Source organism: Lipotes vexillifer, unplaced genomic scaffold (assembly GCF_000442215.2).
Source record: "Lipotes vexillifer unplaced genomic scaffold, Lipotes_vexillifer_v1.1 scaffold921, whole genome shotgun sequence".
NCBI classification, from domain to species: Eukaryota; Metazoa; Chordata; class Mammalia; order Artiodactyla; family Lipotidae; genus Lipotes; species Lipotes vexillifer.
In genome coordinates, this window is record NW_006787800.1 from 812,111 (window position 1) to 837,007 (window position 24,897).

The following is a 24,897-nucleotide window of genomic DNA, read 5'->3' on the forward strand; positions in this document are numbered from 1 at the left end:
CGTCCCCTGCATCGGCAGGCGGACTCTCAACCACTGCGCCACCAGGGAAGCCCTGAATCCTATTTTTAAAGATTCTTAACTAATGGTTAGAAATAGTCTCATTAAAAGTGGTCATATCTTACTCAGCACAACCAACTTTGGGGCCCAGTTTTTGAAAAGAGACATAGTGAATCTCCTTTTAGAAGAAAATAGTTTCTGAGCTCAGCATGACATTATAATTAAGAGGCAAGAACTAGGAGCAAGCATTGTAAATCCAAGTCTTTATGAGAATATATGACCACACACTGTAATAGGTGTTGCCCATCCAAAAGGAGCATCTCTCATGGAATTGCAAACACTGTTAAGTCAGATATATTGAATCAGCAGACTGATTAGAACCTGCTTTCTTTGCAAATAGGATTAAGTTCTAAAAATCTGAAAATAGAATGAATTAGTTGCACTCTAAGAGTTAGAAAGTAAACTGCTTCCAAAGAGAGGATACTCTAAAAGGGCTTGTAAACTTTCTGTGATGCCTGGACTATCTAACTGGATTGGATTTCAAAAATTTCATGGGAGAGTACTGTATTTTAATAATGATAAAATTAACCTCCCAAAAAACAATTCAGGCAGAAACCCCAAAACTGCTATACTTTGTTAATCTGACCAGCTATTTGGTAGAATAAATCCTGTGACTACAAGAGATTTGCTTGATTTTCAGTCATTAATACAAAACCATTTGTAGGATTGGAGATATTCTCAGCTAAATAAATCTCATTTTGATTCTCTAGTTGGAGATTCAGGTCTGAATAGCATTCAGATCTGAAGAAAAGGGGGGAATGTATGCTGTAAGCCAAAGGGGCCTCCAATATATAAAATTACAGCTTCTTTAAAGGTCTAGGAATATTTATCAGCAGATTATTTTCATATGATTGGTTTAAAAATTTCAAGAATTGAGGAAATTTACTTGGTGTTTTTAATCCCAAGATCTCTGGAGGGTTAAATGTCTGTTCTTCTCACACAGAAGGAAGGGAGTTTTGGCAAGTCATTACGGCCAGTTTCAAACCTGTTCCTGAAGACTTAATGGCAAAGCCTTCAGACTTTTTCTTCGTTTAATCAAGTATATCAGAAGGGTGTTCCTGATTCCCAGCCAGCACCTCCTTTACTGTAATTCACCACCTCTCTTTTAATAACTCAGAAAATTGGGCTGCTTTGTAAACCCTCACTAACTCAAGTCTTGTCAGAACTAAGCTATTTCCAATTCCCTTTAACTGTTCCTCATTAAAAAACAAAAAAACAAACAAATAAACCAAAAAAACAAACTTTTGCTGCTCTAATTTAATGAAGATTTAAATATATTCTAGCAAGTAATAAAAAATTATCCAAAACATCACCTCTTGCTCAATATTTCACTTTAGCTAATTGATGCCACTGTTGCATGGTGAGCAGGGAAAAGCTAGGGGATAATCAGATCCCACTTAAGGTCCATTTCAGCAACTCACTAGCCCTGCAGCTTTGGGAAATTTAGTTGACATTTTGGAGCATCAAAATTTTCACAGAGTTGTGAGGATAGTAAAGCATTTAGCTCAGTGTCTGACATGCTAAAGTACTCAGTATGGCAGCCATTGTGATTGTATTCTTTAACCATTAAAAATTACCAAGTCTAAAACCAACTTACTTTCCTTGTAGCAGAAGGCCTTTTATATCTTTTCCATGGAATTAAAATTGATGAAGCTTATTCTATCCTAAAGGAAGACGCTTATCATCATCCTAATTGCCATATACGAGGCCCCCTTATTTTCACAATCCTATGAGCAAAAAATTGCTTTAAAATCGTGTGGAATAAAATTGGAAATTTAAGAGACCTACCCAGGTGCAAACTAAATTAATTCATTCAATGAATGTTTAACAAAAACTACTATGTTTTCTCAAATAGTTTATAGTAGAAAAAAAAAAAAAAAACCAGTATGCATACTTTAATATGGTTTACTAAGCACCTTAAAAGAAATAGTTGCATGGTAGACAACTGCCCAAGAAGAACCAATTGGTATAGATTTGAGTCCTGGGCACTTTTCCATTGTTAAAGAAATTGGGAACACATTTACTTCTTGAACTAACCTAAATTAAGAGATGTCTCTCTAGTCTAGACCATATGCTAATTCGGTAACCAGATTTTGTTAAATTTTTGAGACATGCAAAGATCCTAAAATAGTCTCACCCAAAGACATATGTTTAATCAGATTGGAGTTTACCAACTCATGTTTTAAAAAATTAAACTGGCAACTTAGAATAAAATGATTTGACAATTGACAAGATATCTCAAATCTTTACCTTTCTATTTTTGTAGCACAGTTTTTACTACTGTCTTCAAAACAGTTGTTCTTTATCCTCCTTCAACCAGGAAAAATAAAATAATTTTTCTCCTGTAACTTTCATTTAAATAATTAATCCTATAATTTTTAGGTGCTATTTATAAAATTGAGCTACCCTAAAATTCTTTCAAACACATTAAGCTTATGAATTAAATGCATAGTAATATCATTTGTTGGGAAACAGTACCTAACCATAGCTTTGATTTTATCCTGAGAAATAATTGTGAGGAAGGGAACAGATAAATTACTTACAAGGAAAAAGTGTATTCTTTCATGGAAAAAAATTAGTCACTCTGAGACAATATATATTTGCAATATTTGATTTCAAGGAAATGTCCCCTCATCTTTCCTTTCCTTAATACAATTGCTCAATAAAAATAATAATCCATTTATTTAGAATATTAAAATGTGCACTTCAGTTTAATTTTAACTTTTTACCTATTGCTATCAGACTCAGATGATTAAGAAGAAAAATTAGTCAATAAGAGAGAGAGATATCTTCAACATTCTCTGAAAAGGACAGCAGTACCCACATTGAGACTAAAAAATAATGTCCATATCAAACTTATTTCCTCTACAGAGTCCAGTATATTGTTGAACATATTGTAATAAGGACAGTCACAAATGCACGTTCATCTGATTATCTTGTTCCTGCTTTATAATTACTTGTATTACATCCTCATCTCAATCTTAGAGAAGATGATTATTGGCAGGAGATTAAGTCAAAGACCCCAACACCAACACATTAAAATATGATGGCTGTAAAGCTTTAGTTAAGCCTTTAGTTAAAAATTCTTCCCTCCTAAAAGTTCATAGGGGAAAAAATGATAGAAAATGGAATAAGCTATAAATTTAAGTTTGACACAGACAATAAATTACAGAATTGAAGTATCAGAAACCTCATGTCCCCTGCCAACAAAATGTACTCTTTGGAAAATTATGGGCTTCATCAAGGGGTGATTAAAACTGAAACCAATCCAAGGATTCAATGAAAGCTTAATGTCTGATTGGAAGGGATGCCTGTATTTCAATTTGGAGAAAATTTTGCTTTTAAAAATAGTATTTTTTTTAAAGTGATTCTGGTTCCTCATTAATTATACTATATGCTATAAAACAGAATGTGGTGTAAAAAATCCGGTTGGGGGAGAGAATTAATTGTCCATCTATCTTAAGACGAAGTAAATGTGCTTTTTCTATCTTCAAGGCATTCCACAGCACAGACCCTAACAGAATATTGTAATGACACTGCGCCATCATCCTACCCCCTAATTGTGCTGTTCTGTAAGATATTAAAGGGATCTCAGAAAAGCTTCTGTGATTTAAAATATTCCAAAATGTTAATCCTCTCCCAAATAGATGAGTCTCTGATGATTACAGTTTTAATTTACTCACTCAACTCAGAAATAAGTTCCTTTGATTTTAATGGCATAGGATGAGTTCTATTGTATAAACAGATGGGCAAAAAGATCGAAATTACCAGATTTATTTTTTAAAAACAACAACCATGAAAGAACAGCACAATACCATTCAAGAAATATTACTGAAAATAGAAATAAACTCTCATAAAATCTTGGGATAATACTTTTGTTATTTAAAAATTCTTACAAAGTAAAATCTCCTATTGAGGAATACATAACATGGGAAAGCCAGCAAAAAAAACAAAAATGTGGAAATATAAAAGGCTCTAAAGAAAAACAAACATCATGTTATATCCTGTGACCTTTGAAGAATTCAAATATTTATTGTCCAAAACCAACATCTTAGCCAAGAGACCATTATCCACACTAGATAATTTTATTAGATATTTTAAATTAGACATCATGATATTTAAACTTAGATATTTTAAACTAGATATCATGATATTTACATGTTGTGGTACTAAAAATAAAAATTTTACTGAAGAGTATGTTTTATTCAAAAGTAAAAACACAAAACCTCCCCCAAATTAACTTGCATTAAGTTCAATGCAAAGCGATACCACCATAGACATTTATGAAATGGGTTTGTGATGCAATTTGAAATTAAGCTAATCATTCCTCATTTTTAATGACTGACTAATGGATTATAATCTCTAAAATCCACTGAATTGGAAGAGAAGAGAGCTGGCCAGCATGAGGGAAGGACACTGTGGCAGAACTATTCTCTGCCTGGCTACTGGGTGGGAGAGCTTCTCCTCTTTCTGTGAAGGCAGGCACTTGTGACCAGATTTTGGAAATGTCCTTCTGAAATGGGGAGAAGGTCTATGGTGAGGGAACACTCTTACTATGACTCCACATAATATTTAAATCTAGAAAATAGGATAAGGGGCATCTGGTGAAAGTGTCACTTCTTGAAGCCTCCTGAAATTGGTGTTTTACGCCCATCTCAACTTTCAATGAACCATAGAAGGTCAAAATTCAGAAGAGAAGCTAGAGAAAAAGTTACAGATGGCCCCCTCAACTCCCACCTCCAGTTCAAGGCATTCAGATATATAGAGCATAGACTCTGGGCCACAGGTGGATAATTGGGAATTTGTTATCAGAGATACATGATATAAGAGATACTGCCAACCAAAGTTCACCTATATACCACTTAGAATATCCCACTAACAATTCCTACTTTTTTAAACAGAAGAGTATATAACAGTTTTATTCTCCAGATCATGCCAAAATAACAAGAATGTAGGCTCGTAAGCCATTGGTCAAAATACCACCTGGTTGCAAACATTAACATTTTGACAAATTATAACATTATTTGAAACACTATAATTGCACAGAAAAAAAAATGGGCTTCATGAAAAGATAAATTGCCAAAATAAATATCGTAAAAATAACAAGAAATGTATCATGTCATAGACTTGGTAATTGATTTCACTTCAATTCTGATATGATCCTCCACTGGGGCTTCATTTGAGTATTTGTAATGGACTTATGAAACAAGGGGCTTTAATTTAATTTACCTACTGAAGCAGAATCCTGTAATTTTATAGTTAATGACTCAATAGCAAGTCAAAAATGCCCTGGAGCCATGTGAAAGTAGCTGGGTCATTGGAAGGGATCTCAACCCCTCCCTCCCATTCATGGAGGTCAGATCAATGGCTGAGGAAAATGGATAAAGATGTTCAGACCATGATGGGGTTTAAGAGGCTAAGTTGGATGTTTGGCTATAATATTTCCACCCTGTGGAAGCCACTATTAATCATCAAATTTCAAAGGTGGCCAGGTGCCCACACGTAACCTCATTTTACCTCTACTCTACTGATCAATGTGAATAGAGGTAGAAGCTCTTAAATATTAATAACCATTTAAAATTCCAAAGGACAGGGATGTACCCAAATCTGAATCAAGTTTCTCAGAGCTGCTTAGTAGCTTGGATAACTCCAGGCTCTTACCAAGACTCTACCAATAAATCAGTGATGTCTCCAATTCTATCCAAGATGCTTTCACTATGTCATCCTAAACTAAGAGCAGCATTTTATTTTAGTAAAGGCAGAACTTGAAAACAGAATTTTTTTTTAAACATAACAAAAATGACATAAGCAATTTTAGAAAACATCACCAAAATTCAGTCTGCTTTTGAGCCAACACTGACCTTCTGTTCCAAAAGCAATGTGTTTGTTGGGATTGCTGCAAAAGCCTTGTAGCTGGACTTGGTCTTGTATTGCTAGAATGGGGGTAACCAGAAAGCAAGAGTGGAGTTGAAAAGGGGAAAGAATGTGACATAAATTTAGACTAGTTCTACCAAGTTAAACCACATGTTATCAAATGAAGAAAACAGTGATTATCCTTCAACAACTTGTTTTTGACAGAAAAAAATTAGTTTATCATGTTAATATTTTATTAGAATGAGAAGCAAAGAAATATCACAGTAAAATATCAGCCTAGGGATTATAGGCAAGTATATGCTATATCATTTCAGAACTTAAAAACATTCATTTTTACAAAGTTATATATAAATTTCTCATTAGCAGCATGCCCTGAGAGGAATACTATTGTATAAATATTTGGGGTATTTTTGCTTGATTCTCAAAGGAAAGCAATTCTTTCTTTATAGTGTCATAATTAACAAATATTATGCCAATAAGTTTAATTGAACTCAATACATTCTCTTGCATCATTCATAAAAACAATGATCAGAATACATACAATTTAGCAGTAATTTTTAGAAAGTAGTATATTTTGAATAGAAGTGATATCAGCAATTTAACTCCATAATGGAAAAGCTAGAGGGCCATGCTCTTGATCTTAATTTCATTTTTTTAAACCTTATCACCCTTTCCTGCACTTTCTAATACAGTGATGTTAATGAATCAAATGATAAAACATTCTGAGTTTTCTTTCTTTTTTTTTTGCGGTACGTGGGCCTCTCACTGTTGTGGCCTCTCCCATTGCGGAGCACAGGCTCCGGACGCGCAGGCTCAGCGGCAATGGCTCACATTGCCTAGCCGCTCCGCGGCATGTGGGATCTTCCCGGACCGGGGCACGAACCCATGTTCCCTGCATCGGCAGGCGGACTCTCAACCACTGCGCCACCAGGGAAGCCCAACATTCTGAGTTTTAAGTAAAACTCAGAGTAATCTAGTTCAGTTTTGGGAAGTATTTGGGGGAGAGGGTTGAGCATGAGAAAGTTGTAGAAACCAGTATCATATACATAACCAAAGGCCCAGTTTTGATATTGTTCTGGGTCCCAAGCTGCTTAACTAAGCTCAAGGTTCCTCTCACTTCAAAAGCTCTCAGGCAACTTCCCCACTCGCCCAGAGCCAGCAGGAAACTGGCACGCAGCTCCAGGCTGTCTTCGTCCCCTGGAAAGAAGACCAAAGGATCTACAGAAGAAGACACAGTAATCAAGTAAAATAAAACCTTGAATTTTATGGATGGGATTGATGTAACCCTCATTCAACTGGTGTGAGGAAGGTAAGAGGCTGGCACATTCATATTCCTTAGGAAGAAGTTCAAGTAGAAAAACAACAAAATGCCAGACGTGGAAGAAGAAAGTCTCTGGTCCCTTCAAGACTTGAGCTTACCTACTGAAGCAGAATCCTGTAATTTTATAATTAATAACTAAAGTCATTAATTATAAGTCTCTCTATTGATCCAGTGCTGCTATGGTCACCAGAATATAATGTATTTGGATAAGCACTAAAATAAAATGCCATCTCAGCCAGTGGAATTAGAGCTGACATCTATGACTAGGCGAATAACATGCATTGCCTCCTTTAATTTTGCAGAATCCCTATAACTAAAGAGTCATTAGGAAAAGAAGATATGGTGAGCTTAGGTGACTCATCTAAGACCACAGCCCATAAAAAATAAACAGATTTGGAATCCAGGTCCATCTGGATCCAATATCCATGCTTCTCTATAAGATACTTTTTCCCAAGGAATATCTAAACAGACAAATAATGCAGAATAAAATATGTTATTAATACTCCACAATGGTTTGTGGATATTTAACTGTAGCAATAGTTGCAATAATAATAGATAACAATCACTACAAGCCAGGTACCCTTCTGAAACCTTAATGTGTATTATTTAGTTTTCACAACAGACCTATTATGTAGGTATTATATTATGTTTACCTTATATATGGAAACTAAAACAGACAGATGTTAAGAAACTTATCCAAGGTCACTAGCTACTAAATCATAGCTGGAATTTGGACAAGGGTGCTCCAGCTCAACAACTGTGATTTACCTGCCATATGCTTTTGCCTCTCCTTTCAGGATGCATAATCACTTATAATGTTTGTTCTCCTATCCGCAGCTGTCCTAAAGAATATAGTTGATGAAGCCTCTACAGAGCAATACCTTATTATAAATGTAATGCCATATAATCTTAGAATTAGAAGTGATATTGAAGGCAATCTGTTTCAACCCCCTCATCCAAGGCATCAATCTCTCTGATCCTCTGTTCAGGCACACCATGAACAATTGCCTACCTCCCAAGACAGCACATTTAGGTCTAATTGTTAGAATTGGTACAAAATTCCCCTTTATATTGAGCCAAAATATGTTTCCTGCTAACTTACTCCTATAGGACCTTGGTCCTCTTTTTCCCTGCTTGGACTAAGAGCTCTCTTCTGTGTGATAGTTATACTGCTGTTTCCACCTACCCCTTCCTTACCGATCCTCAGCTGAAGAATTTCACTATCCCTTTCCTCTGTCAATATTCCTTTAAATATTTTAAATTTAATTTTTATTTTATATTAGATTATAGTTGATTTACAATGTGTAAAAAAATGATACAAATGAACGTATTTATAAAACAGACTCACAGACTTCAAAAAAAATTTTATGGGGACTTCCCTGGTGGCGCAGTGGTTAAGAATCTGCCTGCCAGTGCAGGGGACACGGGTTTGAGCCCTGGTCCGGGAGGATCCCACGTGCCGCGGAGCAACTAAACCCGTGTGCCACAGCTACTGAGCCTGCACTTTAGAGCCGATGAGCCATAGCTACTGAGCCCATGTGCCACAGCTACTGAAGCCCACGCGCCTAGAGCCCATGCAATGCAACAAAGGAAGCCACTGCAATGAGAAGCCCGCACGCTGCAACGAAGAGTAGCCCCCACTGGCCACAACTAGAGAAAGCCCATGCACAGCAGTGAAGACCCTACATAGCCAAAAAATTAAAAAATAAAATTAAAAATAAAATAAAAGAACATTTGCATTTCTTCTAAAAAAAAATAAAAACTAAAAATTTATGGTTACCAAAGTGGAAACGTGGGGAGAAGAATAAATTAGGAATTTGGGATTAACACACTATTATATATAAATTTTTTAAAAGTGTGTTTATCTAGATGTATTTTTAACACAAAGTAGAATATCATCATCACTGACATGATATTGACAATAAACTCAATTAATACAGTGAAGATGGTACTCATTGGCATTGCCTCCTTGGTTTTTGTGGTGTGTTTAGAATACACAGAATGAAGTTGAGGTCATTTTATATTGTTGGATCACATTGAGTATGCTATTACCTAAAATTCCTAATCCTTTCATCTTTTTCTTAACATTTGTTGAAATTAACCTCTATCCTGTAGTTATGCTTTTTTCTTTCTAGATCCAAAAATAGTACTTTAGGTATTATCTCTATCCAATTTCACTGATTAGATTTGTCAGTCATTGTAAACTGCAAAGATAATAATTTTATATTATTTCATGAACCATTTTTTAGGCATATCATCTTTATCTTCATTCAAGTCACATACAAGGATAGGGAGCTCTTGCCTACTGCATTCTGCCGACCTGGTGGGCATCAATCCATCTTGTAAATTTATTTGGATATGGCAGTTCAACTAATAGGTTCACTCAACAAAATATTATTATCTACTTTGTGACATGCATTGCTCTAAGTATTGGTGATTCAGCAGTAAACAAACATACAAAGCCTTTACTCTCTAGAGCTTACATCTTAATGAACTGAAACAAACAGTAAACAAACAAATAAATAAGAAAGCAAAAGAAAAGCCATAGAGAGATAATAATATGCATAAAATTAAAATAAGGTGATGAGATAGTGATCTCGAGGATGCTTTGGATTAAGCATTCAGAATTCACAGAAATATATCACTACTTCTCAAATATCTCTCCTTGTTCAAGATATCATGAAAGACATCACAAAAGCTAGAAGCTGGAAAGCATTCAATAAATGTCTTTTGCTTGAAGAAAATGTCTGACTTCCAGTTATAACTGTTTTGGTAAACATTCACAACCTAAGACTTTGCCATAATTTTCAGAATTTACCTTCCATTTTTTGTGTTAAAAAAACAGCTTGCTTCTTTTTTTCTGGTAAATCTCCTCTTTCCCATCATTTACAATACTTCTTTTGCAATAGAATTAGAAATTTCATCTGTTTTTTGAGATACGATTTATCTAGACCAGGTGATATGAACTTATTTAGAGCAACTAGATGTCCTTTCTAGTTCTTCATCTCTCTTGGGCTTTATGCATCTCTAAGACATATGTAGCCTTTCCTTCTCAGTCCAAACATCATTCTTGTTGCCATAAGAGATACTTTTTGTGTTCAGTATATTTCTTTTAGGTTCTCCTAACAATATCCAAATTTGGAGCATATTTCTTTTTTAGTATGTGAAGGCTTCCAGGTAAGAAAGCAAATTCATTGGTTTCCCTTCCTTGGCTTAAAATTACAGATCACTCTAGTCACTGTAATTATAACTTAAATAATAAGAATAGGCTGTAATATCACAGGCTGGAATCACCATTAGCTAGTCATACAAGGTAGAACCGACCAGGCTGACTTTGAATCCAGCAAAAAATTCAGTGATAAGTACTATATCTCTCCAATTTGCAATCTATGTTGTTAGTCATCTTTCCATAAATATCTGTTAAATATTCACTACATAACAGGTACAGGGCAAAGTTTAGGTTTAAAAAAGGAAATTGGGGCTTCCCTGGTGGCGCAGTGGTTGAGAGTCCACCTGCCGATGCAGGGGACACAGGTTCGTGCCCCGGTCCGGGAAGATCCCACATGCTGCAGAGCGGCTGGGAAGAAATGGACAAATTCTTAGAAAGGTATAACCTTCCAAGAGTGAACCAGGAAGAAACAGAAAATATGAACAGACCAATCACAAGTAATGAAAGTGAAACTGTGCTTAAAAATCTTCCAACAGGGGCTTCCCTGGTGGCGCAGTTGTTGGGAGTCCGCTTGCCGATGCAGGGGACACGGGTTTGTGCCCCGGTCCGGGAAGATCCCATATGCTGGGGAGTGGCTGGGCCCATGAGCCATGGCCGCTGAGCCTGCATGTCTGGAGCCTGTGCTATGCAACAGGAGAGGCCACAACAGTGAGAGGCCCGCGTACAGACAAAAAAAAATAAAATTTAATAAAAATAAAAATAAATTTAAAAAAAATTTAACACTTTTCAAAATCATAAGCATTATGTAGAAATTGTCTTACCTTAACTGATAATAAACCAATATACTAAATTAAAGGACTCAACAGGTTAACTAGTCTCTTAGTGAAAATACAAATCTTATTTTCAAAAAATTCTATATTGTATACAAAGAAAATCAAAGAAAAAACGTAGAGTTATTCTCTTGAAAGAAGAAAACATTAAATCAGTCTGAATTGTTCAAAGATTTAGCCTTTCTTACGTGTATTTGGATTCTTACATAAAACTTCTGAGCTAGCAGATTCTATAAAATATAATCTCTTTTTAAAAGACTATCATATTTAGGGCTTCCCTGGTGGCGCAGTGGTTGAGAGTCCGCCTGCCGATGCAGGGGACACGGGTTCGTGCCCCGGAGAGGCTGGGCCTGTGAGCCATGGCGCTGAGCCTGTGTGTCTCGAGTCTGTTCTCAAGTTTATTTTCTAGGTATTTGGTGGGAATTATTAGATTTATTTATTATTAGTTTTTTTAATATTTCATTTTACATTTTTAATGTCTTTCATTCTTGTTAGTGCTAATTTTTTTAACATCTTTTTTTTTTTTAACATCTTTATTGGGGTATAATTGCTTTACAATGGTGTGTTAGTTTCTGCTTTATAACAGAGTGAGTCAGTTATACATATACATATATTCCCATATCTCTTCCTTCTTGCATCTCCCTCCCTCCCACCCTCCCTATCCCATCCCTCTAGGTGGTCACAAAGCACAGGGCTGATCTCCCTGTGCTATGCAGCTGCTTCCCACTAGCTATCTATTTTACGTTTGGTAGTGTATGTATGTCCATGCCACTCTCTCACTTTCTCCCAGCTTACCTTTCCCCCTCCCCGTATCCTCAAGTTCATTCTCTAGTAGGTCTGCATCTTTATTCCCATCTTGCCCCTAGGTTCTTCATGACCATTTTTTTTCTTTTTTTTTCTTTTTTTTTTTTAGATTCCATATATATGTGTTAGAATACGGTATTTGTTTTTTTCTTTCTGACTTACTTCACTCTGTATGACAGACATTAGGTCCATCCACCTCACTACAAATAACTAAATTTCGTTTCTTCTTATGGCTGAGTAAAATTCCATTGTATATATGTGCCACATCTTCTTTACCCATTCATCTGTTTGTGGACACTTATGTTGCTTCCATGTCCTGGCTATTGTAAATAGAGCTGCAATGAACATTGTGGTACATGACTCTTTTTAAATTATGGCTTTCTCAGGGTATATGCCCAGTAGTGGGATTGCTGGCTCGTATGGTACTTCTATTTTTAGTTTTTTAAGGAACCTACATAGTGTTCTCTATAGTGGCTGGATCAATTTACATTCCCACCAACAGTGCAAGAGGGTTCCCTTAGCTCCATACCCTCTCCAGCATTTATCGTTTGTAGATTTTTTAATGATGGCCATCTGACCAGTGTGAGATGATATCTCATTGTAGTTTTGATTTGCATTTCTCTAATGATTAATGATGTTGAGCATTCTTTCATGTGTTTGTTGACAATCTGTATATCTTCTTTGGAGAAGTGTCTGTTTAGGTAAAAAAAAAAAAAAAAAAAGGAAATTGCAGTTTGTATGTAAGTTTATCAGAGCTAATTCTATTTATAGGCAGTGCTAGATATTGTAACATAAATCTTGGGTGTGAAGGTGGGGATAGGAAGAACACATCCTTCCCCTTCAGAAAATATTTCCCACCACTCTCCTCACCACCACCCCCATCACTGACACATAAAATTCACCACAGGCTCTAGTAATAAAGACCTATGAGATCTCAAAACAAACTGTACTATTGCCTTGAGAATCAGGGATTTGAACTCATGGTTACAATTTAAGTACAGGTAAATGGCAGCACCTCAAATTACATAAACAACAAGACCCTGAGGAAGGGCCTGACTATACTCTCTCAAGAAGCATCACCTCCTTGGATGTCACCCTTTCAAAGAAACCTATCTCCGCCACCCAACATAAATTGGTGACAACCACCTCTTACCCTGCTATACTTTTCTCTATACTTATGATCTTCTAACATACAAGAAAATTTACTTATTGGGGAGGGGGAGGGTTGTGGACTGTTTCTCTTTCACTATAGAATATAAATGTTTTTATAGCAGGCATTTTTTGCAACTTTATTTGTTTCAGCATCTTCACAACTTTGAAACTTGTACATAATGAGCACTCAATACATATTTATTGTACGAATGAGTGATTTGTTTTGAACTCAGATTGACCATTTTTGCTCATGGAGGTACATTTCATTCTGTTCCCAGATTATGTAAGGATCTGCAGAAATGGAGAAAGTCACATAGAGGCTTGTAACCACCAAGTTTTCAGTGTGATATACTTGGAAATGTTATGATGCCTTAAAAGAATGAGAGTTTATAAATAAAACATCAGCTATAAAAGTTCATAAAATATCTAAAAGCTCCCAACTGATTCCCTAACCAATCCATGTGTCCAGCTAGCTTTCAGGCCAGGACAGTGACACCAATGGAGCCCGCACAGAGGTTCAGACAATCATCATTGAGGGCCAAAATGTATGAGGTTTTGATGTAATGGCCATCCCAAATTTCCATATGGAACACCATGATAACTCACTAGGAGAAAAATGTAAATTATAATGAAGGCAAAAGATATTGGGAACCCAAATACAACTCCATAGATTAATTGTCTGATATTCAGGTTTTCCCAAGGGGAAAAAGTGTCTCAGACAATATACACATTGATCAAAGAGCCATGGGAGCAACATTCAGGGAGACACCCATCCTGTCTAGGACCATGATTATAATGTGAAATAATATTTTTCAACCATATCTGAAATTAAAATATAGCCATTATACTAATAAAAGCAGATTCAGAACTTTAAGATTCTATCTATGAAAAAGAAACATCAAACATACCTTATACCTGAATTTAGCTCAGCCTAAGCTAGCTGTTCCAGTTCATTTTCATATCAAAGGACAGTAAGGCCAGACTTGGAACTAATATCTTTCAAGCATTGATGTTTTAATTTGATGGCTATCTGTATTCTAGGACCTCTTTCCTTTCAGGATCTGGCACTGAGTGAAGCTGATCTAAATCTGAAACTCTTTGACTTCAAAGAGGGTCCTGTGCTCAGATTAGCACCACAGTGGAATGAGCCAGACAAGAAACAGTCCATAAAAGCATATAAATTCTTTGATATCCCAAAGCTTTTGTCTATTTCCTCCTATCAATCTATAAAGTAATCTTAGCAATTTAAACAAAACGAGTCAAACATCAAAAGAAACTGCAATAAGATTTATCTCTTCCAGTATCCAACAGTGTCCATTTTACTGAACATTTTACACTCAAGTTACAATTCTTGCAAAGAATAGTTTTATTTATATATATATATATATATATATACACATACTGATTTTTTACCTACAGAGATAACAGCAAGAAGCAAGGAGGAAATAAATATGACAAATATTTTTATGATATATGTATGATAAATATGACAAATATGTCTCGAGAGAAACCAATTTTGCAAAAGTTGTTATAAATTTTACCCATTATAAGGAACATTTTTTCTGTTCAAAGGAACAGATAAAAATGGATTAATTATAATCATTCTCCATATTTTCATACATGTTCATCAAATTTAAGAAGCATTTCTACAAGCTTGAACTTTATTAACTTGGATATAAAGAAAATAAGCAGAAAAAATAAAGCTAACACTGAAAATTCTTCAATATTGGGGGCAGTAAATGAGCTGGGGAGGAACAGGTCTTCAAAATACTTGATTTTAGGGCAAAAAAGGACTTCATCAGAAGCCGCTCTGGACTCACTCTTTTCCAACTCTCCAAAAATGGGACAAAACAGGAACAAAACAGAGTGAACCACAAACAGAAACCCTCTAAGAAGCCTGTGGAGTAACACTACTTTTCATAAAGGTAAAGAATAAGTGTAAGGCAGTATGGTTTAAGAGATAATTGCCAATGAATTCAGGAAAAAGTAATGTTTAGATCACCAGAGGTTTTTTTTTCAATACATTACAAATGAATTCCATAATCACACATATGTATTGAAAAGATAATCACCAGGTCATTTCACCTCAAATAAATCATGTTTTCAAACTTAGAGTTAGAGAGAAAGTTAGATTTCCTCCATCCTATTTGCTTTGAAGTTTAAAATACAAGGACTTAATAATCTTGAAAAATACATTTTAAAATGATCCAAATATTATACAAATTGATAATTCTAATCATCATTTCATTCCTTCATAAGAATTAATAAATAAGGCTAAAATGATAATTAATATGAGTTATTGCTTTGTAGCAATAAATCTCAGTAATAAAGAATATGGCTTCAGGAATCAGTAGATTTAAATTAATATAAATGTCAGCTCTGCCAGTATGAGAAATGTAACCTGGGCAAGTTATTCACTGAACCACAGTTTCCTGGTATACAGAATGAAGAAAATAATATTACCAATCTCATATGGTCATGACAAAATTAACTAACATGGTCCCTTTTAATTAAATTTTAACTACTTTGTTTAACTACTAAGATAGTCCTTGACTCACAGAAAGTATTTGATATGTTACTGTAATTATCATTACTATCATCACTATTCGATGATAAGGCCAATCTTCTTACATGTCCACATATACTCCTCTGGGATCATCTTCTGTATATGTGGTGGAGTTGTTTACCATTTCTGAAATGCCACCTGCTTTCCTCTTCATTAAGCTAAATCCTAAACATTTCCGACAGGCCTGACATTTATGATAACTTCCCTTACTAAACATATCCCATAATAATATTTCTCTTATACTGAATTCAGTGAACTTTTATACATAATCTCTATTATTTTATATTAATATTGCCTTATCCTTGTTTTCTAGCTTTACTGTAGATTTAATAACTATAACTTCTCCACGTTATATATATGTATATGTTGTTTTGCTGAATAAAATATATTTTTAAGATAAAGGATTATTTTCCTTAAAAATAAAACACATCCACAAAAAATCTAGTATGGTGGTAGGCATACAGTAGATGTCTAATGCATGCTTTTTAAGTTGAATTGTATTGTAACATATTAACAGCATCATGTGGGCTGTTTCATCTTTTCCACGGTAAGTTCATCATCCCAACAGTGACAGAGTTGAATACAATCTCCATGGAACCAACTTGGACACTCTAAAATGGTGTTAATTCAATGCGCTGAACTGAAAATCCAAACCCCCTCCTAATACAGACACTTTCATAATTTTATTTCATTTATAGAACACTGACTGAATCCTAAGTGTCTAAACTCCATATCTTAAATTACATGAGAACAGTTGGGAAGCTGCTACACTCTAGGGCAGAGTTGCCTTCCTCCAGGAAAAAGGAACAATGAATGCTATGGGTAACTCCTTCAAATGTTTCCCTTCTCATATTAAAGTAAATGCTGATTTCACATCCTTCCTCAATGGGTCGCTTCAGAGCATTTAAAAGTCAATACTTCTCCTCTCTTAACTTTACTTCCCTCTACCCAGCCTGTCCATCCTTTCTGTATTTTATAATCATTAAGTATTCAGTGTTCATAATAAATCAAATAATTTTCACATACAAAGGAAATTTCTATTCTCTTTTGCCCAACATATATATAGCTAAATCCATATTGATTTAGCTTGAGGTGTATGGAGAGCAATAAAGAAATCATCGTGGTAGAAGGGGAAGAAAATTCCTACTAATAAATAAATGCCAGCAAAGAAAATAGAAAGTTTTCAAATTGGCTGGGCAATTATATGGGGCTTGATATATGATAATATTCCATTTTACAGTAATCCTGTCTACTATTTTATCAGTACAGGATATTTTGATGGATAATAGGGTCCATGTTATTAAAGAATCAGAAATGTATCATATTCCCAAATTCCATCTAACTGCTCTAAATTCCATCTTCGGGATCAATAATATAACTCATATTATGCCTGGAAAAAATGTCCTTGGAGCCACAGATATAAAAGGTTACCATAAGAGGATTTGCAACATCAAAGAGGCTTTCAGAAACACACACAATTTTAGACAGTTTATAATTCATCTACACATTCAAATATACCAAATCTTAGATCCCCTTGCACTATCTCCTTGTAGGAACAGAAAGAATATCATAATTGCTGATTTTTCCCCTGAAAAAAAATGATTCCGTATTTCAAAAGAAACATGCACCATGCAACGTGCAAAAAAAAAAAAAAAAAAAAAAACCTTGGGTTTTCGTGCTGGTGTTGAGATGGAGATCTCTGGGAGATTTTCGCCGTTTGATATTATATGGGGCTGGGAGGTCTCTTCTTGACGAGTGTTCTGAAGTTGGCTCTCCCACCTCAGAGGCAGAGTCCTGACTCCTGGCTGGAGCAGCAAGAGCCTTTCATCCACTCGGAATTTTCCGGTATTCCCTCAGTTCTGGCACATCACCATTTCTCTTGTGTTTCTTATTTTCAGGGCCTGTTGACATGGACAATGCACAAGGTGAAATCAGCTCGTTGGTTCTTGTTAGAGAGATGGGAGGTGATGGGGATGAAACAGATGACCTGTGGTCAGATATGGAGCTTTCGGATTTCCCAAGTCTTGAAGGCAGGGTAAGATTTGGGTGCAGCGCTGAGGGACTGAGGTGGCGCACCTCTGTGGGCGGATTAGCACGAGGGAGAGCGGAGCACCCCAGTTGGGGAAGAGAGGCAGAGCCAGCGCTGGAGACAGGGTGTGGGGGAGGAGCTAAAGGTGTCTGCCCCTGGCCAGAGAGAGGTGCTGATGCTCTATTGGATCTGTTTATCAGGTTTGAAAGAGCTGGGGAAGGATGGTAGCATTTCTCTGGAGAGGGGAACCTGGCTCTTGGGTTAGTGGGAGGAGACACCGAAGACGATGCCGACGAGGCTAACGTAGAAGGATGTGGGGAAATATCCCTGGGCTTTCCTGGGCCCCTGAGGTCAGCATCCTGTCTGCCCTTGGAAAACAAAGGAGAAAAGCTTGGAGGGTCAGGAGGCAGACCCGTAGAACTGGAGGTACTGGTTTGCCCCTGGGAAATCATTGGGCTGCTCTTTAAAGAAGTGGGGGATGGCGTTTTCTCTACATTCAAAGAAGCAAGGCTGCTACTGCCCTGTTTCGGGGGAGAAAGGGAGGATGCCAGAGGAAGGGGAGCAGCTTTAGTGGGAAAAGGGAAGGGAAAGGATTGCTGGCTGAGATCAGAAACCTGGTTTTCCCTTTGCTCTGGAGACGCCGCTCGCAGGGAGCAACTCGAGAGGGATTTTTTAGGCGTAGGAGAGGTTTGTTTAATTTTTTGATCGAGTGTGAGGCTGGAAGAAGCCAGGGAGTTGAGAGAGAAGGTGGGACAGGATGCCGGGGAAAGGGGTCTTTGGTGAGAAGGGTTGGACTTGAGGATGGCAGTGAGGAGGGAAAGCCGGGAGGGCACTGGGGATTTCACCCCTGACGTTGAGAAGCTCCCGCTGGATGACACTTGGCTACAGACAGTGGAAGAAGAGCCGTGGAAAGGGGAGGGGAAGGGTTTGGGACTCGGAGAGAGTGAGTGCGTGACGATGCGAACCGGGATGTAGGAGGCTGAATTCGACTTCAGAGAGGCACCGGAGGGCAGCGAAGGAGAAGAGGTTCTCGGACTTTCTCTGGGACTAAGGACATGCGAGGTGACAGTCTTCTTGAGGACTTCAGACGTCAGGCCAGGTTTTTGCTGGACTGCACTTGGACTGGATGAGTGAGAACCTGATAATTGAGCGGGATGGGGGAACTGTGACGTCGAGGAAGTGCCCTTCGGTGCAAAAAAGGGTGCAGAGTGAGCGGAAGTTTGAAAGTACATGGCTGTTTCTTCCACCAGGGCCCCACTGACATCCAGCCTCCTCGGGTGGAACTCCTCCAGGACAGAGGCTCCGGCTAGGTCGACTGGGACAGGTGGTGTTTTCTGATTAGTTGGAGAAACAAAGGAGAAAGCAGGTGGTTTATAGGCAAGCTGCTCAGAGGCAGTGGGAGAAGTTAACTAGAGGAAAGAGAAATAGACAGGGTCATAGGACATCATTTGTGAAACTGTCAAAACATTCTTGTCACTTGTGCATTTATGCAAACAGTCTTATTAGTTTACACAAAAAGAGGCCCTTAAACCTCTGAGAAAATGGCAGAAATTCTGTTTTGCTAATGAGGCATTGCTTTGAATTTGAAATAAAATATAAATAAATGGTGAACTCTTAGATACTATATCTCATTTATTCTCCAGAATGAACATCAATATAAAATTGTATTTGCATGTCTCCCTTTGGAAGATAATTCATTGACAAAAATCTAAGAGTTATCTTCTTTTGGAATTGCGTGATTTGAAAAGATTTAAATCACCGTCAATATAAATTTCAAAATGCACTTCGGAAAAGGAAATAGGCCTTCTTCCATTGCAAGAATATAAACCATGATATAATAATAATGACTACAATCCTTAAAAACTTTACCACACTTTGAATGTTAAAAATTCTAAAAACTTGGACTACTCCTACATATTGTAAACCTGAAAATAATGCCCAGAATTCAAAAGATGCAGCGCTTAACATCAACATAACTGTAACAAACTGAGAGACTGAAAGCCAAGGCCGAAACAGAGAGGGAGTTTTAGCTTATGAAAAATATTTTCCCTAATTACTTGACACAATGGACAGTTAATAAATGATGTGAGTTATGTTGGAAGGAATGAATAGATACTCTTTCATATGGAAAGAAGCCAGAGTACATTATCTTTTTTTTTTTTTAATTGGAGTATAACTGCTTTACAATGTTGTGTTAGTTTCTGCTGTAAAATGAAGTGAATCGGCTATATGCATACCTATATCCCCTCTTTCTTGGACCTCCTTCCCACCCCTGCCTCCATCCCACCCATCTAGGTCGTCACAGAGCACCAAGCTGAGCTCCCTGTGCTATAGAGCAGTTTCCCACTAGCTATCTATTTTACACATGGTAGTGTATTTACGTCAAACCTAATCTCCCAATTCATCCCACCCTCCCCTTCCCCCACTGTGTCCACATGTCTGTTCTCTATGTCTATGTCTCTATAGATGCCCTGCAAATAGGTTCATCTAATCTGCCTGAAACAATGCAAGCCACCAATCCCACATCAAATAAAAAGAAAATAAAGAAATATTGTATCACTTTCAAGAGAAGCTAGGGAGAGCCTGTAAAATAACTGAGTAGCTCTATTCTTGTGCTATTTTTAAAATTATCCAGTACTTTAAGACAAATACTGAAATTATAAATGATTCTAAAGCCAAATCTTTTAAACAGAGGTTTCCCTTTAAAATTATTGATTTGAGTCTATTGATCCATAAAAGAAAAGAAAATATTTGTACCTAATACAGAATTTAGGGAATATCTGTTATTCAAAATATTAATCTGTATTTATTAAGTTATATACTTAATATATTAAGTTATATATTAAGTTGTGCCATATTATATACATTGCATTACATAGCAGAAAAGTGTATGACCATAATAATTAAACTTAGCAAGAGCTTCATTTATAAACTCAGTAAAAGATATTTCTTGATTTTGCTCTATAACATGTTAAGAAGGTGTCCATCAGACCTAATGCAAAGATTTTCATATCATAGAGTTTTGAGTTCTAAAAATATTTAAAACTGATAAATTCAAACAACTCACCCCAAACTTCTAAGTTTCTGAGCAAATGTACCCAAAATATTCTTCCCTTTTTATATGTAAATTCATCTGTGTATTTGCAACACAGAATTCTTGTCACATAAATTATTTTTGAATAATTTTGGCATGTAACCCAGAATATCTGAAAATCATCAATAACTGAAAATCAAACAGAATTCAATCAAATTGAGAAAGAAAGTTTAACAGTTCCCTCACGTAAGTTTTGCTTAAAAACAATTCGCTTACCCAGTATTTGTAAAACCAACTCATGTGTTTAGCCATAAGTGAGAGGTCTTCTCTAATTGTTTCCTATGATTGGTCTGTCCTCATGGAAGGAATGAAGAAATTTCGAGGCTATGTACAGTCTCTTTGCATGCTATGCCATAGCTTTTGTTATAAAAAAAATTGTAAATTAATAACAGCCACAAAAATTCCATTACCTTTTCAGTCACGTTTCCAAATAACTTCAGTTTATATAACAAACTCATTAATTCATCCTGATTATCCACCAAATTATCATGTTAAAATCTCAGGACTGTGATTTTGAGGGTCTCATCAGAGGAAAAGACTGTTCCCTCCAATTTCCCCAAGACTATGGCTTCTAATTACCAAACATTCTATTACACGAAGTCATATCTTACCTAATATAAGTAACTCTGAATTTTACTGTACTTTCTAATAGCTTATTATTGAAGAACTTCTAAGAAAAGTTCAAAGGGAAAGATTCTGAAAAGTCTAAGAATGTTTTTTATTATATTTTCCTATTTGATGTATTAATAAGCATTTGCAATATTTTTTTTCTAATTTAATGTTATCCTAATTTATACTAATATAAAAATGTGGCACCATATTTTTATAAAATTTCCAGGAGAGGGGAATGCATTTTTTAATGAAAAAGATTCATTTTCCTGAGTTCCTCTTATTAATAACTTTTAAAAAAGAGCGAGTAAAGACATGGATAATTTTATGCAGGAAGTAAGGATGGATACCTGTCAAATGTTCAGTCAAGTAGCTCAAAATAGGCCCTTTATTTTAGCTCTTTCCTGTAAATCCCTTACTGATGATAATAAACTTCTCTGATGATGCCTACAAATTATATCAATCTTTTCATCCTCTCCCATTAATAACCCCAGTTCTGTTCTCTAGGTTCTCTAATTCCTTCTCTCTCAAACCTGTTCTCTGTCTTCTCCACCATTTATTTCTAACCTGATATTTGTTGATGTCTTTGCTTCAGGCACCTCTCTAAAATCACCCCTGACTATGTTCTCCAATCCCCAGCCCTCTTCTGATTCCTTGAGCCCCCTTACCACATACCTCCTCCAAAATCATTTTCAAAACTCTCTTCTCCTAGAAAAACTATACTGAGCTCTGAATACATTCACAGTAATCTCTGTAACAGAGGATGCTTACAATATTCTGCTCTCATCAAGTGGATGGTCTTAATCCTAAATCCATATTGGATCCTGCATAATAGAGGCTATCAGTTATTTTAACAACCAGTCTCTGTAGTATAGCTGCCTTGTCACTTTAGTCAATCTCAAATTAACTGCTTCTCAGCACTATTCACAGTAGCCAACACATGGAAGCAACCTAAATGTCCATAGACATAGGAATGGATAAAGAAGATGTGGTATTATATAAAAAGGAATACCACTCAGCCATAAAAAAGAATGAAATAATGGCATTTGCAGCAACATGGATATAACTAGAGATTATCATACTCAGTGCAGTAAGTCAGAAAGAGAAAGAAAAATACCATATGATTTCACTTATATTTGGAATCTAAAATATGACACAAATGAACTTATCTATGAAACAGAAACAGACTCACAGAGATACAGAACAGACTTGCAGTTGCTAAGGGAGTGTGTTGGGGGAGGGATGGACTGGGAGGTTGGAATTAGCAGATGCAAACTATTATATATAGAGAGAATGGATAAACAATAAGGTCCCAATGTATAGCACAGGGAAATATATTCAGTATCCTATGGTAAACCATATGGAAAAGAATATAAAAAAAAAAGAATGTATATATATGTGTAATAATCACTTTGCTGAACAGTAGAAATTAACACAACATTGCAAATAAATTATAGTTCAATAATAAATAAATAAAATTAACTGCTTCTGTGTATATTCAGTTTTTCCTAATGTGTCCATGAGATTCCAAAACATCTGAATAAAAGCCAAAATGTCTGATCTGCTGCCTGATGGTCTGAATAGTTCCCAAGATTTGAACCATGTTGGTCCATATAGTTGTGATCTTTCTCCTGAATCTGTACAGTTTCTGCAAGGCAGAAACTCCTGATTCTCCTTTGTCCTTGCATGCAATCATTACATTATAGCACCTTGGCCTCCTAAACAAACCTGCTGATCTGTCCTCTTCTCACTGATGGACACTTGCAATGTGACTGAGCAGATTCTCAGCCTTTCTTACCTGAACAATTTAAGTCATCTTTTTGGTATTCCTATTTCTAGTTGCACCCAATTGCACCTATCTTCAGACTGACCTGTTAAAAATCTAATCAAAACACACCGATGCTCAAGATGTCACCAATACTTTCCCACATCTACCAAGAACTCAAGATTGTTCCTTCACAACAGAGCCCCTCTCCTCCTAGCCAGTCTCATCTCCCTCATCCCCTGCTATTTTGCATTTTAGGTTTTAGAAATACTTATTTAATCTCAACCTTCTTGCCAATATTGTCAACACTCTAGCCATCTTGTTCTTTTGCCGATCCACTTGGAAAATCATTATTCTTAAATCAATTATGCTCCTAGACCTAGTCTACTTAAAGCTGTTATTTTAAAAATATAACAGAACCCAGGGCCACTGCCCTCGATTTAAGAACTTGTCCTGTACAAGGACACCAGCTGAGAGTGGGGCTGAACTTTCCTACACTAAGCAGAGGGGGTACCTTTTTCTAATTCACACATGGGCTGGGTAAGGCACTGTAAATTGGTGTCATCATAAATTTAAGCTCTATAGTCTCATCTGGGCTGTGTACCACTCAGCTTTTTTGTGGGTCGTTTGGGATTTTTTTTTCCTTTTCTTATATTTTGACCTCAGCTTCCTCTCCTGTTCTAAACAACAGACTTCCACAAAGTTAGCACTCACTAACCCTTTTCCCAGAACCTCCCTCACTGTGTGCAACAGATAACTGAGATTCCTTTTCTCTAAGGAAAATTGTGATGACTGGGAAAATTAAATTTTTTCTAGATCATTCTTATCCCCTTTCCTTCATTCTAAAGAAAAATAATGTCTTTTCCCTTCTTAAGAGTAAATTTCCCTCTGTGCTCTGAATCCCAGCAGCTCTTGCCTTCTCAGGGATCCCATTTCATTAACTATCCCCTGTATGCTATGTATTCATACTTTTTCTTTTTTACTGGTTCTCTCATCCTAACATAAAGCAGAATACTTCCCATCATCAAAAAGATAATAATAACTATCATGTAGTAGACTGTAAAAATGTCCACATTTTTCTACTCTTTTCATAAGAAAGGCGAAGTCCTTTTCCTCATTCACCCTTTAACCTCACCTAGCCATATGACTTGTTTTGACCAGTGGGATGTTAGCAAATGTGATACAAGACACAGTGGCTTGAAAAGCACTTGTGCATTGGGGCTTACTGGTTTGCTGAGTGCAGAGCATCACCACAATGTAAATGAGCCCAGTCTAGTCCACTGGAAGATGCCAGACCACATCTCAGCTAACCAACCACCAGACAGCTAACCAGCCAGCAGCTGACCCAGCAGCCAATTGCAGACCCGTAAGTGAACCACAGCAAAGATCAGCCAAGCCTGACCCAGAGCTGCAGAACCACACAGCTGAATACAGCCAAATTGTTGACCTGAAGATTTTTGAGCTAAATAGATGGTTGCTGTTTGAAAACACAATTTTGGTACTGTTTGTTAAGCAACAAAATCTAACTGATAAAAACACATGCACACATATGCACCAAGATCTGTGGTGCCTGTAAATACCCTAGTTACAGGTCTATGTAGATTTCTTCTCAGTCACACCTTTCCCT

General features: G+C 36.5%; 1 protein-coding gene across 1 annotated transcript in view; it reads right to left on the minus strand.

The window, feature by feature from the left end:
- MLIP (muscular LMNA interacting protein) overlaps positions 1–24,897 on the minus strand; it is a 296,550-nt gene that overhangs the window by 120,980 nt on the left and 150,673 nt on the right. The window contains exon 4 of the mRNA XM_007460798.1: positions 5,919–5,990. Within this exon, the coding sequence (XP_007460860.1) occupies positions 5,919–5,990 (72 nt within the window). The remainder of the gene's footprint in view (positions 1–5,918; positions 5,991–24,897) is intronic.